Source organism: Podarcis liolepis, assembly GCF_965112155.1.
Source record: "Podarcis liolepis genome assembly, chromosome: 5".
NCBI lineage: Eukaryota > Metazoa > Chordata > Lepidosauria > Squamata > Lacertidae > Podarcis > Podarcis liolepis.
In genome coordinates, this window is record NC_139556.1 from 92,484,164 (window position 1) to 92,504,006 (window position 19,843).

The 19,843-nt window shown below is 42.9% G+C and overlaps 1 protein-coding gene across 1 annotated transcript; it reads left to right on the forward strand.

Moving 5' to 3' along the window:
- The first annotated feature begins 1,873 nt into the window (after positions 1-1,873).
- ACTL6A (actin like 6A) lies at positions 1,874-19,668 on the forward strand. The gene is made up of 14 exons (XM_083504405.1): positions 1,874-2,040; positions 4,011-4,087; positions 5,582-5,756; positions 7,071-7,171; positions 8,438-8,535; positions 9,636-9,730; positions 10,521-10,627; positions 11,713-11,802; positions 13,278-13,339; positions 15,350-15,464; positions 16,742-16,822; positions 18,341-18,436; positions 18,626-18,712; positions 19,172-19,668. Exons 1-14 carry the CDS (start codon positions 2,016-2,018, stop codon positions 19,250-19,252), a joined length of 1,290 nt encoding a protein of 429 aa, XP_083360531.1. The 5' UTR covers positions 1,874-2,015; the 3' UTR covers positions 19,253-19,668.
- The last annotated feature ends 175 nt before the right edge of the window (positions 19,669-19,843 follow it).

The window sequence follows — 19,843 nt, forward strand, 5'->3', positions numbered from 1 at the left end:
GATGCAGTCTTACGTCACTTCCTCTTGACGAGGGAGTTCTTTTCTTCCTTTCTTGAAAGTGACGTTGATAGGTAATATGAAGATGGAACGAGGGAGGGAACGGCAGCGGCCCCTGCTGGATGGAGAGTGGAACTGCCACCCCCTTTATTTTAACTAGGAGTCCGCCGCTTTGACTTCGTTGAGGCGGCGCGTGTGGCTTCAAACTCAGCAGCCCTTTTTAAAGACTCTTTCCATTTACTTTTTTAGTGTAAGTCGCCTTGAGGCAGTTATATAGAAGGCCGTTAATAAAGCCAGTGATAAACAATAATAAAAACAGTACCAGCTGTGGATTTGTGATTGAATTGGGAAGGTGGGCACATCCACTGTATTAAATATTCACATTGACTTTTAATTGCTTCCTTTATTCCTTCTTGTAAAAATAAATAAATACGGGAACATTCCTCTTCCTCCAAGCCTTTGGCTAATTAAGCAATCTATGGCCTTTTAAACTGGGTGGTATGTTAGTTTGTGGCAGTGATTGTGTTGTCTGTTATTATTTTGTGTTTTTATAACTAAACAGCTCTGTAGTCCTCGGATGAAGGGCGGTATGGATATAACAATATATAACAATAAAATACAATCCATAATACATGATAGATTTTCCAGCAAGTCATGGAGCACATTTGCAATTGCTGCAAGGGGCAGAAAAATCATCAAGTGGCCCGAAAAAGACCCTCCGACTTCCACAGGCTTCCACTGCAAACTCCTAGGTAGTTACCTGGGAGTAAAGTCGATGGCAGAAAGTGAGGAAGAATTAAAGGACCTTTTAATGAGGGTGAAAGAGGAGAGCACAAAATATGGTCTGAAGCTCAACATCGAAAAAACGAAGATCATGGCCACTGGTCCCATCACCTCCTGGCAAATAGAAGGGGAAGAAATGAAGGCAGTGAGAGATTTTACTTTCTTGGGCTCCATGATCACTGCAGATGGTGACAGCAGTCACGAAATTAAAAGACGCCTGCTTCTTGGGAGAAAAGCAATGACAAACCTAGACAGCATCTTAAAAAGCAGAGACATCACCTTGCCAACAAAGGTCCGTATAGTTAAAGCAATGGTTTTCCCAGTAGTGATGTATGGAAGTGAGAGCTGGGCCATAAGGAAGGCTGATCGCCGAAGAATTGATGCTTTTGAATTATGGTGCTGGAGGAGACTCTTGAGAGTCCCATGGACCGCAAGAAGATCAAACCTCTCCATTCTGAAGGAAATCAGCCCTGAGTGCTCACTGGAAGGACAGATCGTGAAGCTGAGGCTCCAGTACTTTGGCCACCTCATGAGAAGAGAAGACTCCCTGGAAAAGACCCTGATGCTGGGAAAGATGGAGGGCATAAGGAGAAGGGGACGACAGAGGACGAGATGGTTGGACAGTGTTCTCGAAGCTACAAACATGAGTCTGACCAAACTGCGGCAGGCAGTGGAAGACAGGAGTGCCTGGCGTGCTCTGGTCCATGGGGTCACGAAGAGTCGGACACGACTAAACAAAAGTCCCACTGAACATATTGGGACTTGCTGCCGGCTAAAGCAACCTGGCTGCTGCCAATCAAAGAAGCCGGCTGCCGCCAATCACGTGACCAGCTCCTGCGCTAAAAGCTCATCCTCCTCCCAGCTCCGCCTTCCGCCCCGCCCCTCTTTGAAAATCTGCAACCGAGCGTGGTTTCTTTCCCCGCAGCCACACTCCGAGACTCCCCTCGCGACCTTACAACCGCCTGGACCGAAGCCAAGGGGAAGAAACGCAGCGGCGGTCCCGCCCAAGGAAGGCGAGCGCCGGCGATTGGCTCGAGGGCGCCTTCTGTGCCGCGATAGGCCGGCTGAGGAAAGGGCCTCGCTCCCCTATTGGCTGGCTTTAGCAGGAGGGCGGCTGTAAGCAAGGTAGGTCGAGCGGGCGGAGCTTGTGTTTGAGAGAGTCGGGGGCGGCCTGAGGTGATTTTGTGCGTTGTGTGTGTGTCGCCGCCGGCCGAGCGGTGAAGTCCGGAGCGGACATGAGCGGCGGCGTGTACGGAGGGGGTAAGTTCTCCTCAGAGTGGGAGGGGCTGCTCCTCTTTTTCTCTCTCTCTCCCCCTCCCCCCCCCGGACCGTTAGGGCTGCGCGTTCCACCGGCTCGCTCTCTTCCCCGCGGGGAGGGGGAGGCTGCCGCCGCCGCTGGTCCGGCAAAGCCTGAAAAGGCGCCTGTGCCTTTAAGGCGGGGCGACGGGAGGGAGAATTTCGTCCTGGGCAGCTTCTCCCCGCACCTTGACGCGCCGAGGGGGAAAGCTTTCCTCTATATTTATTTACTTTACCAAGTTTAAAAACTTTTTAAAAAACCGAACGTTATTATTATTATTTTAAATCTGAATGTAGGAAATATGTGAACGGTTTTTTTTTTTAAAGAGAGGGGCTAGATAACCATTATGAATTATTCAGGTTTGCCTGAAGGAGAAAAGCTTTTGGCAGGTCTGCCTTCACATTAAAAAAGGGATTCCTGTGTTAATATTCAGTTCATGAAATTGGTTGTAAAAAAACAACAACCCACACCCTCAAAGCGGTTTACCAAAAAAGAGAAAAACAATTAAATGATCACTTAACCCATAAAGCACTTGATTATTTATTTTTTCTACCACTCACTATATTATAATGATCTCTAACGGGTGTACAGAAAGCTGTGGCAACAGCAGACACCTTAAACAAAAATAGAGTTGCATATAAAGACGTTGCATTTAATACAAAGTTATATATAAATCAGTGTCAATTCATTTTCCTTCTGGGGTACCCCTCCTTTGCAGCTTCCAGGTTCTCTCACCCAGAGTCCAAGCAAACTCAGCTCACCCACAGCCTTTCAGAACCATTAAAACATGACTTCTGTTTCAGTGTATCTGAAGAAATGTGCATGCACACAAAAGCTTGTACCTAAAAATACTCAGTTGGTCTCTAAGGTGCTACCTTATAATTTTAAAATTCTTTTGGAAGGATTCTTTTAAAGTCTTTCTTAGATCATATAACTTTTTTGAAGACTTGATTCTTTTAAGGGAGTTTTAAGGTTTATAAGAAGAGTCTTTTTAACTATCTTTTGAAAGAATTTCTTTAATTTATTTTGACTACGGCAGACCAATACGGCTACCTACTTGAATCTAGTATAACAGAAAGTAAAAAGCCACAGTAGAATAGACAAAAATGAATTAAAACTCATACAAACTTTCTGAACACTTGCGTAGGCTCGTCTAAATAAGAATGTTTTCAGCAGACGCCAAGAAGAATGCAGTTGATGGTGTCTGCCTGATATCAATAAGCAGGGAGTTTCAAAGTGTTTGTGCCACCGAACTAAACGACCCAAGTTCTTACAGATGCCGTGCGGATACTATGTGGCACCTATAAAAGTGCCAATTCCACCGACCGCAGTACAGTGGTACCTCAGGTTACATACGCTTCAGTTTACATATGCTTCAGCTTACAGACTTCGCTAACCCAGAAATAGTGCTTCAGGTTAAGAACTTTGCTTCAGGATGAGAACAGAAATCGGGCTCTGGCGGCGCGGCAGCAGCAGGAGGCCCCATTAGCTAAAGTAGTGCTTCAGGTTAAGAACAGTTTCAGGTTAAGAACGGACCTCCGGAATGAATTAAGTACTTAACATGAGGTACCACTGTAGTCGAGTGGCACATATGGTTGCAGGCTATCTCATAGGTAATAGGTGTCGCCATGTTAGAAGGATATACAGTATTTATCATAAAGGGATCTGTAGAAAGAGCACTGTGTGCCTTTAAAATCTTAAAGGTGGTCCTAATCTACAATAGCCTATGGCACACTTTGCAGATTAATTCTGTGCGTAGATTTTTGGAAGCAACCTGCAGTTCCAGTGTGATATTGGAAGATTGAAACCTTTTCTAGGTGTCCCACTGTTGTTCTTCTCTTTCGATGTCTTGAGATTTAGCCTTTTACCAATAAACACATGTCTGATAAGGGTTTGTTTTTAAATCGACACAAATTTGAATTTGTGTTTGCAGATGAAGTTGGCGCTCTGGTGTTTGACATCGGCTCCTATACAGTCAGAGCTGGCTATGCTGGGGAGGACTGCCCAAAGGTGAGAGCACAAGTGAGACGTTCGATTTATCAATAGAATTTGGGTTTCCTGTGCAAAGAACTCCTGAAATACTTGTATATATTGTGGGATAACTCTGTATTCTATAGCAAGGGACTTGAAATCCCCTGAGCAACGAATGATAGTCCAATAAAATATGGTATATGAAGATCATGTACAAAGGTACACAAAAAATCGTCTGCTGGAACCTCTGGTCAGGAGAGGTTATCATCAGTAGCTGTTTCGTTCTGCTCTGCATTTTAAATAGTAGCATTTGCAATTTCTTGGTATCATGTTTCTGCAAAACACTGAGCCATTTCTTGTCAGTACGCCTTTGAGCCGATGCCAACGACTGGGCTCAACAACTGGTTCTGCCCCAACTGGGCTAGGCGAACTGGAGCACTTCTAAATACCTTCCACTCCTGGAAATCAGGTCTAAGTGCTCTGGACCCACAACTGTTCATTGTGAGCACCAAAATTAGCAGAGTATAAACAGAATGCTGTGAAGTGTAACTTCTTTTATTTCTAATAGCTACTGCAAACTAAAAAACTAAAGAGCTACTGGCTTGCATGAGTGTTACAGCTCTCATTCAGCCATCTAATCTCTGCATAGATAACACACAGACTCCCCACAGAGTCAGGCAGGAGCGGAAGAAGGGAAGAGCAGTTTGCCCCCTCCTTTCTGAAAACATCATATCAGGAGATTCTCGCAATGGGAGGGGGTGAAAATATCAACATTTCTCTCCCCTAACACACTTACTACCTATCATCTTTCTTTTACCTGCCCTGCAATTTTCACCTAAGTAGTTTTGGTCTTTTCCTCTCCTTTGAATAAGTAGTCTTCATTTGACGTGGCTCCCTAGAAATTCTTCCGTCAATTACTTCATGTTTTGGCCATATGTTTAGGGGAATATATTGACAAAGGTCAGAGGTTTTTTTTAAAAAAAGAGGTTATCCTGGTTTGAGGGGAATGTTATGGTGAGATGGCCCAGGCCAGAGGGATGGATAAATGTGAGAGTCCCATGTTTAAATCTCTGCTTGGCTGTGAATCTCAGTGACATGTTTTGGCCATGTCACCTCAACTAGATTTGCTAGTTCTTGTAGTAAAATATTCTGGGATTTGGGCAAGTGCAAGACAGAGCCTTATAAGCAGTTCAACTATAAATGCAGTTCCAGAGGTTTCGCCCCACTCCACCTGTAGTGTGAAGTCTTTCTTGAAAAGTGTTTAAATAATGTGCACATTATATAAGTGAGCCAGATTATGGAAAGCCTGATGTATCAGAGAGTGTAGCTATATTTTCATTTTTGCCTCGGTGCCTCGGTGAAAGCTAATCCTTTCACGCCCCATACAGAATAGAGGCATGACATGCCTAACATGCTGTAGGAATTTGAGGCAGTAGTGATAACTTTCTTTCTCTTCCCCATTAGTTAGGCTTGATGCAAACAGACAATCTTTATGCAACTTGGTGCATTTTGTTTCCAAATCTCCCATTGTAGGTTGATTTTCCCACTGCCATTGGCGTGGTACTGGACCGGGATGATGGGAGCTCCATGATGGAAATTGATGGTGACAAAAGCAAACAAGGAGGCCCAACATACTACATAGACACTAATGCATTGCGAGTTCCAAGGGAGAACATGGAAGCCATTTTACCTTTGAAAAATGGAATGAGTATGGTGCTTTGCATTTTCCTTTCCTTTTTTCTTAAATCTTGAGTATTGATTTCAGACACATCACAAAGCATTAACCTTTTTACTCACAAAATGGCATTGTCCTGCTTTGTGAGAATGTTTGATCTGGAGTTGAAAAGAAGTTTATTCTGGTGGTTTTTGGGCCAAGTGTTTAAAGTTTTCTAGATCTACTCAAAAGCTGTGGATATTCCCTTTAACTTATGTTGACCTGTTTTGAAATAGGTTTTCCTGTTTAGTTTGTAAAGCTGGTTATGGGAAGAATATAGCTGCTTAAATGGCAGTGTGTTTTGAAAAACATGCCCCTGTCCTGCCAAGGTTTATCTATGCTCCCTTTTCTTCAAATATTCTACTTATTTGGAAAGACAGTTGCCAAGTGTGCTTGATTAGGACATTCTCCAAATAACCATGTTCCAAAAGGCACCAATGGGACACTGAAGGTAGAACATCTGGAGAGTTGGAGATCCTTCCTTGATCCATGGCATTTTTTTAAAAAATACGGATGTATTGCTTAATCATGTATAATGCAAACATTGTTTGCAAACCCTCTTCATATTAGTTTCACATCCAGCCAGCTGTCTGGTTTGCACATAACACTAAACCAAGCCATGGTTCCCTGTAAGGAATACAAACCATCACTAAGTCTTGTGTCTGCAGAGGATCAGTATTGCTTTGAAAGTGAACTGTTGTCAATTAGCAAGGAGATTGTCTTGTACATTTTTAAATAATCTGATTGTACAGTTGCCTTCATAGGGTTATTCCTGCACCAGTGCTTACTGTGAAGTATAGTTAGAATCCTTTAATCTCTTAGGGCTGTGAGATTGGCTTGAATGCTGAGAGCCAGTGTGGTGTAGTGGTTAAGAGCGGTAGTCACGTAATCTGGGAAACCGGGTTCGTGTCTCCGCTCCTCCACCTGCAGCTGCTGGGTGACCTTGGGCCAGTCACACTTCTGTGAAGTCTCTCAGCCCCACTCACCTCACAGAGTGTTTGTTGTGGGGGAGGAAGGGAAAGGAGAATGTTAGCCGCTTTGAGACTCCTGAAGGGGAGTGAAAGGCGGGATATCAAATCCAAACTCTTCTTCTTCTTCTTCTTCTTCTACTTTGATTCTTTAGATACAGGATTTCACTGGTGCAAGGATGGAAGCGTGACTAGGATCCCTCATCCTCCTTCCTGACTCCTATACTGTCCACATTCTCAGCCTTGCACTGATAATGTGCTTCACGTTGCATACATGCCTAAGCTAGAGCAGCACCTCCAGCAAAAGCAGCAGATTTAATTTATTTTTATGTTGTTACAGTTGAGGACTGGGACAGCTTCCAAGCCATTTTGGATCACACCTACAAGATGCACATTAAATCTGAAGCTGCTTTGCATCCCGTTCTAATGTCTGAAGCACCAGTGAGTAAAAGCCCAGTTTCTTTCCTTGAAATAGCCCATCAAATTTTGAAGCATAGAAGGCAGTTTGACTGTTGTGAAGCTTGCAAACTTGGGGGTGGAAGGGGGAAGAGCAGATAACTAAAAAACCAGGACTTGGTAAAAGAACCTATCAAGATGAACTGTAATATCTATGACTAGATTGCCTGTATGGACATGCTAGAAATGGTTATGAGCACTGCCAGAGAAGAAATGTCAGCACTGAGGAAGTTGTGGGCATGGAAAGGGGAGTAGCAGAAAGGGATGATCGATCTACCCACCCCAAACATCAAAGCAAGTAGTCTGCATCCCCGAGTGGAGAGGTTTGGAGCCTGATTTCTCACAACTTTTTGGATTATCCCTGTAAACCTGAATGTGCAGGGGGAAAACATCATGACGGGGTTATTTAAGGGTTATGTCATGTGGATTATTCAAATTAAATGTGGACACAGACAGCTGCGAGCACAAAGTAAACTCAGTGTAGACAAGCCCTTCCTCTCTCAAGGGATTTCTTTCTGTTGCCTTCCTACTCTTAGCTTGTTTCTTTCCTTTTAACTATGGTTTGAAAAGCCACTGTAAACTATAGTTTTAGCTTGTGATTTATGGCTCAGATGCTATATTGATGCACATATAATATGAGACGTGGTCTACTCTGGGAAGGGAGTCACTTGAGAGAAAATGCAGAGATAGCATCAGGTTCCTATCTCAAGCCATAGTTTGCAGGAAGCTGATATTTTGTCTGCATTAGGCTCAAGTGATGCTTCTGCATGAACCTGCCCACTGATTTGTAAATAGGGAAGTACAGTGGTGCCTCGCAAGACAAAATTCGTTCTGCGAGTTCTTTTGTCTTGCGAGTTTCTTCGTCTTGCGAAGCACGGTTTCCATTTTTTCAAAAAAGTCTTCAAAAACCTCAAAAAAGGCTACCACACCGCGTGCTATGAGTTGTTCCTCGAAGTCAAGTCGCAACTGCACCTCTTCAAGCAATGCACCCTGTATTACTGTAACGGTTTTAAGAAAAAGGAAACAAACTTGCAAGACGTTTTCGTCTTGCGAAGCAAGCCCATAGGGAAATTCGTCTTGCGAAGCAACTCAAAAAACCAAAAACTCTTTCGTCTTGCGAGGTACCACTGTAACTCACTTTCCTGCCTGACATATTATTGCACTGTGAACATTTAAACAACCTGTTCTGAGTGTGACATATTTCTGCTCAAGTTATAGGTGAATTTGTTTTTTATCTTTGCACTCTTGTAGTGGAACACCCGAGCCAAGCGTGAGAAATTGACGGAGCTGATGTTTGAACATTACAATATCCCTGCTTTCTTCTTGTGCAAAACTGCAGTTCTCACAGCGTATCCCAAACATGTTAATGAATAAGTGGACATCATTACAGAGCTTTTTGCACTTTTATAGAAATAAACAAACATACTGTATTTTTCTGTGTATAAGACTAGCCCCCCCTAAAAATAATGTCCAAAATTTGGGGTGTCTTATACATGGGGGCCATCCTCCCCAATTTTATTAAATCGGAGTTCCCCAAAATAGGGGGCATCTTATACACGGGGGTGTCTTATACATGGAAAAATATGGTACTGTTTTTAACATTTAAACCAAGGTGTTGTCACTGTGCTAGTCTCAAAGATGGGTTGGTTATATTTATTGGGTTGTAACCAAAGTTATCTCTCGGCTGATATTAGGGCTTCTGTCAGCTGGAAGGGAAGCAATTTCCAGTGATTACCTCAATCCTCCGGAGTATATTGGGAGGAGGGTGGATATTAAAAGACCCCTCTCTGTTCTGCTGTTGAAAGACATACAATCAGCTGAGCAACCCCATTGGATTTCAGCCTTGCCAAATTCATTCTCCAGACAGAAATAAAATACCCTAAGATCTGAATTAACTTTGTATATACTAAGCTGCCTAGTATTGCTTATTGAAATTGTTTTTACCCTGCTTCTCGGTGAAAAGGTTCCTATAATAAGCATGATTTTAAAGCTTTTTTCTGCCTGGAGAAAGCCTTCTTGAATGGCAGGGTATGGTATGGTAGGGTGTAAACTATGGTATCCATGTATGTATGTATGAATGAATAAAACCCAACAGGAGGAATAAATTGCCCATTCAGATGGTGTAAGAATTACAGTAAGGATATAATCCTTTCAGGAACTGGAGATTGGTGTTTGAGTTTCAAGCAATACTGCAGCTCAATCCTATGCATATTTATTTAGAAGCAGGTCCCCCCACTGAGTTCGGTAGAGCTTACACCCCAGCAAGTATGGATAGAATTGCAACCATAGTGTAGGTATATATTTTTCTTAGCTGCCTTCCCCAAAAGCTGCATGTAATTTTGACAAGAAAGGACGTGCCCTATTAGGTCCAAGAGCAAAATGAACTGCAGTGCCATTTGTGTTTATGTTGTGCCCAAATCCCATTGTCTTCCTTAATCCTTCCAACTAGCTTTGCTAATGGCAGATCCACAGGCTTGATCCTGGATAGCGGAGCAACCCACACCACTGCCATCCCAGTGCATGATGGATACGTGCTTCAGCAAGGTAAGCATTCTTCCAGAGGAGTTGGTAGAAATCTTGGCTGCCCCGTTAATAAGTGAGGTTCAGGACAAACAGACGAGAGGATTCCTTCACAGGATTAAATCATTTGAGGAATTTCCGCCACAAAAAGGTAGTGATGGGTCGCCGGCTTAGATAGATCGATCCTTCATGAGCTTATTTTAAAGGTATCAATATAAGCCAAAATTCAACCTTTGTATTCAGAATTGGTATACTCTTGAGTACCAGACGCTAAAGAACAAGGCCAGAAAAGGATCATCTTTTTCATGTTTTGTTTGTGTGCTTATTCAGAGGCAATTAAGAGCCTCTGCTATAGAAAGTGCTAGAATAGCGGCCTCAGTCCACTTTTTTTTAAAACAACAACAATAACAACAATAACACCAAACCCTCCCCCCTGTTATTGTCATAAGACCAATGTCTTCAAACTTTACAAAACAGAGATACCTACGCTTTAATGTAACATCTTTCGTTTGCATTTTGTATCTCATCCCTGGCTGAGTCTTGAGTGCATCTGCTCTGTGAAGTCGCTTACCATCTTTATTCTGCAGCCTGGTCGCTCTTGAAGGGGAAGGGGGCGGTTTGTGTAGCAGAATGCTCTTCCAGTCTGCCATTGGACTGGAGAACAGAGGTCCCTGAGAATGCAGAAGCCAGTTGGCCTGCTACTAAGGAAATAGCTATGTTTATTTGGGGTGGGGGGTGACTTCCTGCATGCAAAATGTGATATTGGAAGATTGAAACCTTTTCTAGGTGTCCCACTTGTGTTCTGCATTTGCAGGCATTGTGAAATCACCTCTGGCTGGAGATTTCATTACGATGCAGTGCAGAGAACTGTTTCAGGAAATGAACGTGGAGATAATTCCTCCGTATATGATTGCATCAAAGGTAATAGATTATACTGGAAAGAATGAAAGGGGTTGTTTGCTTTGTGTGTATGTTGGCTGCTTTTGTGAGCCTCTCCTCCAGTCCAGGCAGTATTTCTCAAGTGTTTTGAACTTGGGAGCACCTCTTGAACTTCTGCCTTGTAGGGCCCCAACAATACACAGTTTGCATGCGTGTTCGTCTCTCATTTATACAGGGCCTTCAGATCATTTGGCTGAGAAATGTTCAGTGAGGAATGCTCAAGTGCGTGTGAGCCACCCCTTAGATTTTAGGGCTGGAATGACTTCCTGGAGAGCTGGGTATAATATGTCCACCACTTATTATTAGGTGGACAATCGGTCTGACTTTTGGTAAGGCAGCTGTGAAGGAATCATCCTACAAACCTGCAAGACAGGCTGCTGAACCACACTCCTTTCTCCTTTACAACTGTCACCAAAAGTTGCAAGGAGAGGCACTGCCAGCTGAGTGAGCTCCAGACAGTTCCCCCTTGTCTCTCTCAGATCAAGGCCCATAGCATAAAACCAAGCAATCTGGCACACGGAATAATATCCCTTGCGCAATCAGTAGGAAGCCAAAAGCCTGAATCCTATTTAGAAACTTGTATGGTGAAATTGAAGAAAGTCTTGTGGGTCCCATTGGAAACAAAATCAACAAGGGTTCTCTAGATACTCAAAATGAGACAACTTAGAATCAACAGAACAAAGGTTCAACCAGACATTGTGCTTAAACAACTTTCACAACAAATTGTACCCCCTTTTAATACCCTAGAGTAACAGAGAGGGAAGGAAGGAAGGATGGACAGGAGAAGGGAAGTTTCTCTAATCAGGAGGGCCGAAGGGTGTTGGAAGTAAATGTCAGGTAGCACCTAAGGACAGGGCTGATTAGTGCTTGCCAACACGGGAAGGTGAGAATTGGAGGGACAGCTCCCTTCTTGACTGGTTGAAAAAACTCATGAAACCAAGGCTCATCCTGTGGATTTGTGGAAAGGCAACAAAGAAGTTGGAATACAGGCCCTGTATTCTTGGCCTTTGTTAAATAACGTATTGGAATGTGGACACTTTTGAACTGACCCTGATTTGCTATTGCAGGAAGCAGTTCGTGAGGGTTCTCCAGCAAACTGGAAGAGAAAAGAGAAATTGCCGCAAGTCACAAGAACGTGGCACAATTACATGTGCAATGTGAGTATGTTCTTCCAGGTCTACAAAGAAAATAATTTGGGAAGTACGCCTTGCGCTAGATAGGATTCCTCTGCTAGAGGTAACTTGGGATGAGGGATCTGTGGCCCTCCAGGTCTTCTCAAGACTTCTACCTTTCATCAGCTGCAGCCAGCTGGCCAGTGGCTGGCGATGATAGGAGTTGTCAAACAACATCTTGGGGCTGGGTGGGTAGGGGAGCATAGGGTCCCTACCCTGCCCTAAATACACTCAGATATAACTAGCACTTGTGAGTGTGTTAGGTTTGCATAATCGGGAACAGTGCTTAAAAAAATATGGGGAATGGCAGAAAAACTTGAGAGCCTGTTCTTGCAGTGGCCGACCAGATGCCTGTGGGAAACCCAAGCACAAGAGCAGTCTCTCCTCTGGCGGTTTCCAGCAATAGGTTTTCCGAAGCATACCATGTAGGCAGAGCATAGCCATCATGACTAGTAGCCATTGATTGCTTTATCCTCCATGAACTTGTCTACTTTTAAAGCAATCCATGTTGGTGATCTTCACTGCCTCCGGTGGGAGTGAGTTCCGTAGTCTAATAATGCACTGCATGAAGAAGTACTTTCTTTTATCTGTTCTGAATTTTATCTTCCAAAATTCAGCTTCATTGGATGCTCCCAGGTTTTAGTGTTACAAGAGAGGGAGAAAAAACTTATCTCTAGCTACTTCCCCACGCCATCATTTTATAAACTTCTACTGTATTGACACTCATCTTTTCTCTAAACTAAAAAGTCTGAAATGTTGTAACCTTTCCTCTTTGAGGAGTTGCTCCACCCTCTTGATCATTTGGGTTGTCCTTTTCTGTACTTTTTCCAACCCAACAATATGTTTTTTTGAGGTCAGGCAACTGGAACTGTAAGTAGTATGCAGGTCACTGGGAGAGAAAAGATGAAAGCAGTAATATAATAAAGCCTATGTATGATGGTGTGATGGAATCTCTTGTTTTAGGTCATTATTGTTCTAAATTAAAAATGTCTGTCATCCTGGAGTTCCCACGTATAGCGACGTGGAAACTTGAGAATTGCAGGATATCGCAGCTTGATTACTGAGAAGGTTTATCCCAGGGGCAGGCAGCCTTCATTTCTTAGGTCTGCTTTAGTATACCTTACAGAATAGCCTTAATTTTGAAGATGGAAGTACTGTTGTTGGGGCAGGAAGAGAAACCTCTATGGCATTTTATTTGTAGCTAATGCAGACATTTCCCTGCTAAGATTTGCCCTTCTGTAACTCTGAACCAGGTCTGCTGTTTCACAGATTCTTCTGGGAACTCTCCACTCTCCATAGGTCATCTACTCTGAGTTGCTGAGATATTACAGATATATGTCAATGTTTTTGTCTGCCTAGGATTCTCTTGTATGGTCCACAGTCCCTCCTTTGTTTGGTCTTCTGGTGTTTGGAACGTGTAACCTCATACTTGTTTCTTTTCAATACTTTCTCCTCCACAGTGTGTGATTCAGGACTTCCAGGCTTCTGTTCTCCAAGTGTCTGATTCAACTTATGATGAACAGTATGTTCTTTTAAAATTATTTTCCACTTTACAATGGCTAACTTAAGTAACTAGGTGATTTCCAACCTGGGCCTATGAACATCATACTAAATTATTGTTTAGCGTTACAAGAATGAGCCTCTCCTCACGCTGGGATTGCACTTTTTCTTACAAGCCACCCCAGCAGGGTGTAAGGAAGAATTTGGGAGCTTTTGGTTCTGTCTTTGATTAACTGCAACTTGACATGTTGTCAACACTGGACAAACTGTGGTTAATCTTAACTCTGGCTTTGAAAACAAACCAACTACAAACCATAGGGTGATACTCAGCTAAGTTTTTCTCAGAGTAGACACATTGAAATTAATAGTCATGGCTAAGTCAGGTTCATGAATTTCAGTAGGTCTACTTGTGAGTGAAACTTAGTTGAGTGCCACCCATGGTTTATGAAGCTGACTTGTTTTCACTAACCATAGCTGAGAATAACAACAATTTAGGGCAGGTAAAAGTTGCTTAAAGACAACCAGCAAGCAAGCAGTTTCTTAAAAAGACAGAAGCACTTTTTTCAACCTCATGCAGAGCTGTTCAAACTTGGCATCAAGGAGACATTGTTCGCATTGACAGCTCTGCCAGTGTCCCCTTAGAATGGTGGACTAGAACCTGAGAGACCAGGGTCTGGATCCTCACTCAGCCATGAAACACTCTGGGTGACCTTGAGCTAGTTGCTGCCTCTCAGCCGAACCTACTGCAAAGGGTTGTTGTGCAGATGAAATGGGGAGGAGAACCATGTACACCACCTTGAGATCTTTGGAAGAAAAGGTGGGATATAAATGTCATAAACAAACATAATGTAAGAATAACCTGTCGGATCAGGCTAATGGTCTAGTCAAGCACCATGTTCTCATAGTGGCCCACCGGGTGCTTGTGGGAAACCCAACAAGAAACATCCATAAAAATGGCAAAAGTGGTTTATTTCCCAAATAAGTTTTTATCAATTATTTCATTTATGGTGCTTGTATTTAAACAATTACAAGCACCATAAATAAAGAGTTCACTTGTAATATGTCAGTGGTTCAGTAGTCATTTCTTCTCTTTCCAAAATAGATTTTATTCATGGAACTTTGAAGTGTCAGGCATAGCCCTAATGGCTTTAGCCCAAACGTAGCAGAGTTTTCCTGCACAGCGAAGAAGCTAGTTGAGGTGGAAATGACTAGTCAGCTAGACTCAAAATAACTATTTACAGGATTTATTAAAAGGGGAAAAAAACAGCAGAGTTTCTGCATACAAAACAAAGCAAATAAATCCTTTCTTTCTCTCTCTCTCTTAACCATACACAGCACTTCTACTCCTTCAACACACCTAACCCCAAACTGTGCTAGCATTCCTAGATAACAGAGTTGAGTGCTGGTTGTTAACCAATCAGTGTAAATAGTTTCTAGGTCAAGCAGACCTTGGCTTTCTGCCAAGAGTAAATTGACACTGCCTTGAGTTAATTGTGTGAAGCCAGAATCTGTAAGTTTTCATGAGAATCAATTAACAGAAACTGAACATTTATCTTAAACAATTGCAAGCACAGTAAATAAAGAGTCCACTTGTGATATACCAGTGGTTTAGATTTCGGACGTTTTGTTGCTAAATAGGTGTAAGGGGTGCAAGCTAGCCAGCCAGGCCAACCCCTCCATCCCAGTGTTCCAGTTTTAATAGCTAGTGAAAGTGTTGGGCAGAGTCTCTTAGTGGTGAAGGGATGAGACTGTGAAAAGAACTTGTAGAGCAAGGAAGAAAAAGAAAAACAAGGGCAACATGGAAATCTTGGGAGAGGGGAAGGGAATTTGGATATGGGAGGGGTACATTGCTCTAATCCCTTCCATGCCACAAAGATCTCTGGGTGGCCTGTATCAGTTCCCTGTTTCCTGGGATTGTTGCAAGAAAAATTTGGTAAGAAGTGCAATTTGCTGTGTGGTGCATGAGAACTGGGAAAGAAAAAAATGGCAACGGTGGAATGCCTTCTAAAAATGAGTTGTTTCTGCCCTCCAGGGTGGCTGCACAGATGCCCACGGTACATTACGAATTCCCCAATGGTTACAACTGTGACTTTGGTGCTGAGCGGCTAAAAATTCCTGAAGGCTTGTTTGACCCTTCCAATGTAAAGGTAAAACTAAGTAGGACAGTATATGAGATTGCATTTTGTGTGCAAGCATCTAGCTACATTATGGAAGTATATAGGAATCAGCAAAGTTAAATGTCCTGGAATCTTTTAAACTGTTTTAAACGATTTGGGGAAGATAAGAAATAGCAGGATATTTGGAGCTTCAGATGAACCAGAATGTGTCTTGCATTACATTTCTCATAGCATTACATCAGGGGTGGGGGACTTCTGGTCTCTGGACCACATTAGATCTGGCAGGGGTCCTAATTTGACCCATGAGGCCATTTCCTCCAACTCACGTCCATCTGCCTTGCCTCTGAAATTGCAGGTGACTGCAGGTGAAAGCGTGGCTGCCATCACTTTGAAATTGTGTTGATGCCATTTTCAGCTTGTCACCTGATTCCATAATAGTGCCAGGTCATCAACAGGTGGTTGAGGGAAGTGGGATGGGGGCAGGAAGGATCTGGTCTGCCAGCTGGATCCAGTTCCCCATCCTTGCATTATATGATTGACAGATCATGAATTCCAGTAAGAAGCATCCTCTCCTACAAGTGGTATATTTCCCCCCATATCCTCAGTTTTGTAGAACTGGTTGGCCAGCAGGCCAGCAAGCTAGCACAGCTCACCAGCCATGTATTGCAGCCCATTGGGAGGTTAATAAACCTCTGTTGTTTTGCTTTCTGCCTGGGATTGCAAATACAGTATATGGTTGGCTGGGTTGGTTCGATGGGTCATACATTGTACTGCTCTGATGAAGACTTTCTCTTTCCCAGAAGTACCCACACACAAGACCATTATGACTTGCCCTCTGATAAAATCCATTGTTTCAGACTGGGGCTTACCTGTTGAAAGATCCACTCTTGCCTTATTTTGGAACAAGTTTAGTAGTAGTTCTAAACTAGATAATAAGTTGGGAAGAAAGATTTTATTTTTATAACATTTTATAATTTCGGTGAATGGGCAGTAAGGTACACACGAATAATATTTGGGCCTCCCCAACAGCATTTTCAGATTTTGCCACAGTTTGTTCTCCCCACTGCTTGTGCAAGAGATTTCATGGGCTTTGTGCTATTTTTAAAAAGAATGGGCAAACTCTCATACACTGAGAAGATATGGCCAGGCGAGGATTCTCAAGAGCTACAGCCCCCTCCTCAACCAATGTACCTCCTGTCTATGGGGCTGAAAAAAAATCATACAGGGCATATTCTATCACACTGTTATCAATTTGAGTCTACTATAATAGCAGCATTAACTTGCCATTTTCTTTCTTCCCTCTCCAGGGTTTATCTGGCAACACAATGCTTGGCGTGAGCCATGTGGTCACTACAAGTGTCGGGATGTGTGATATCGACATCAGGCCAGTAGGTATTAGTTAGGCATGGTGGTTTAATAGAAAATAGACCAGAGAGTGATTCCCTTTCCTTAGCTAAAATTCAAAGTGCCCTGAATAGTGATCTGCTCCACACAATGCTGTTAAAAGCCTGCTTGCATTCTTCAAGGGAGAGCTGGTGTAATGTCTTGCCTTGGCAACAAACTTGCTTTGTCACCTTAGGGGAGCTACTGCTCTTTCAGTCTCAGCCCTTCCCATCTGCAAGGCAGTGGTGGTCGCACTGACTTGATGTAAGATAATGTTGAAGTGCTTTGCATGTCCTCTAAAATACTGCATAAATGTTAGCTGGTGTGTGTTGATAATACATTAGGAACGTAGAAATCTGCCTTATACCATGTCAGACTATTTGTCCAGGTGGCCCAAGCTTGTTTATCATCTGACCATAAAGATAACCGGAACCTTTTAAAGAGAAAGTACCAGGGCTTGGACCCAGGTTTTGCTGTGTGCAAGACATATGCCCTAACCACTGAGCCAAAGTCCGTGTTTCTAGTAGTTTTGAAATGATTTAGCCTACCTTTCCATCCATGAGACCCCTGAAGGTAGCCAGCAATCAGTTACTACATTTAAATGGACCTGAAAATGAACAAAATCCCAATCGACAACATTCAAAGAGAAGCAGCAAACCCAGGGAGATGGTTAGTTACCACCCAGGCATTCTGACCTGACATCTAAAGGCAATGACTAATGGGCAGACTACTCTGCCCTGTGGGTGCCACTACTGAAAGCCCCTGCCCTAGGCCATAACTCTGCCAGCTGGTAGGATATGGAGCAGGGCTTCTGATGATCTAAACATGTGCGTAGGTTCGTGGGCAAGGAGGTGGCCCTCCTATGTCTCAGGTGGTCAGGCTGATCTGTGCTCTTGAGGATTACAGCCTTGTATGTTGCAACTCACTCCCATTGCAACAGATAAGATAAACTTTTGAGTAAGAGTGCCTAAGACCACAATGTAAAATGTGAAGCTAGGATTCCCTGTAGTGCCGTTTACCATGAGATGGCAGAAACTAAACTGGGCTGGGGTTGCCATCTTCATGGTCCAACACAGCTTGATTCCCTGCATACCCACATTCTGTATTGGTGCTTTGTCTCTCTCTCCCCCCCCCCCAGTCATCTTCACCACCTCTGTCAGCAGCTTGCCCAGAAGAATGAGCAAATGTAGAAAGTCCATGAATAGATATTAACGTTGTCCATGCTAGATTCATTTCTCAGGCTGGTGAATTAGATATTCCCATCTGCCAAACTGTGGGTTTTAGTATGGAATTATCTAGACTTCCTATGTAGCTTTGAAGAATTTACCTAGTGGGAAAGTTCATTTCTTGTGTCTTCTACACTGGAACCACTCACAGGTCTTAAGCATGCTAGCTATTTTTTCTTACACTGTTTTATCAGCAGAGTGAAGTTGTGACTTGTTTCTTTCAATATATATATCTGTGTTATGAAGGGCAACAGAGGAAAAAATACCATTATAATGAGTTCTGCCTTTGTTCTCCAGGGTCTCTATGGGAGTGTGATTGTAGCAGGAGGGAACACCCTACTACAGAGCTTTACAGACAGACTAAATAGAGAACTGTCTCAGAAAACACCTCCGGTGAGTGGCTACCAAACAGCGAACATTTTCCTTGTACTTCTTAAATGTGTGCAGGTATTTGGCTATTGGAACAGTGCTCCTGCCAAACATGAGACTGGTGAACTGCAACCAGTTCAAAGAGAAAGATAATGCTTCTAGGCATATACAATTTAAAATAACAATCAATACTTTATTCTCTTTTGATTTCAGAGCATGCGACTGAAGTTGATAGCGAACAATACAACAGTAGAGCGAAGGTTTAGTTCCTGGATTGGTGGATCCATTTTGGCTTCTTTGGTTAGTAGATCAGTAAGGCTTGATTGGTGGGAAAGCAGTGCTGCTCAGAAATGTTACCCAAGAAGATTTGGGTGAGACTTCACACCAGTGGGGAAAGTTTGCTAATGGGGAGAAATCTGATGAACCAAGTGTGTGTGTGTATATAGGAACAGTAAAGCAATTTTCCCACTGGAAACTACTATAGGCATGATTACTATTTCAGAAAGCCTTCTTGAGAAACAAGATCAGACCTGAACTTCCTTGTTTCTCCTTGCTTGTCATTTTTAGAGCAGTGACAACCAATGTGGTTCCCTGTGGATATTGTGGGACTCCAGCTGGCCAGTTGGACACCTAGGAATTCCACAAGTCCAACATGAGAACAATAGCTCTTTTCAGCTTCCTGTCATTACGGTTTCCGTTTCATACTCTGCACTATCCTTTCAAAGAAAAGGCTACCATCTTTGGTTTTGTCTCTTGCAGGGGACCTTCCAGCAGATGTGGATCTCCAAGCAAGAATACGAAGAAGGGGGGAAGCAATGTGTAGAAAGAAAATGCCCATAAAACCCTGGTTTTTTTATTATAAAAAAGACAGCTGCCTTCCCCAGCGCTTCTAATATTGGATAGCTTTAGCATACTCAGGAATCAAAAGTTTTGTGTCTCTTTTGTAGGAAATGTATACTTTTTTGTGCATTCTGCAACCTCCCATTTTTAACAAACCATAAGTATTTTAAAAGGCCAACATCATTCTGTCATAGCAGATGGATGCCCACATCCTTTGTAAATGCAATAACTCTTATACAAACTCTTTTTATAATTTTTGTATAGATATATATTTTCTGCAAAATTCCCGTCCCCCCACTGGAAACGAAGCTATAAACTGTGGGTGTAATCTCCTGCCTTTCTGAGAAATGTGTCTACTTTCAGACTAGTCTTCCTTGTTACGTTGGCCTTAATAAATTCCTCTAGTTTGTCTTAGAGTCCCTTTGTGTTTGTTTCAGAGAAATTCTATTTTACATTCACACAACTCATTAAATGAGGGGAGAATGGATGGTATTCAGTTCTTGGTTGAACTAATCCCTGCCTTTAATACTACTGTTTGCGAGATCTGCAGTAATAGTGTTCTTTTTGTGTGAGTTGGAGGGATGGTCCTTG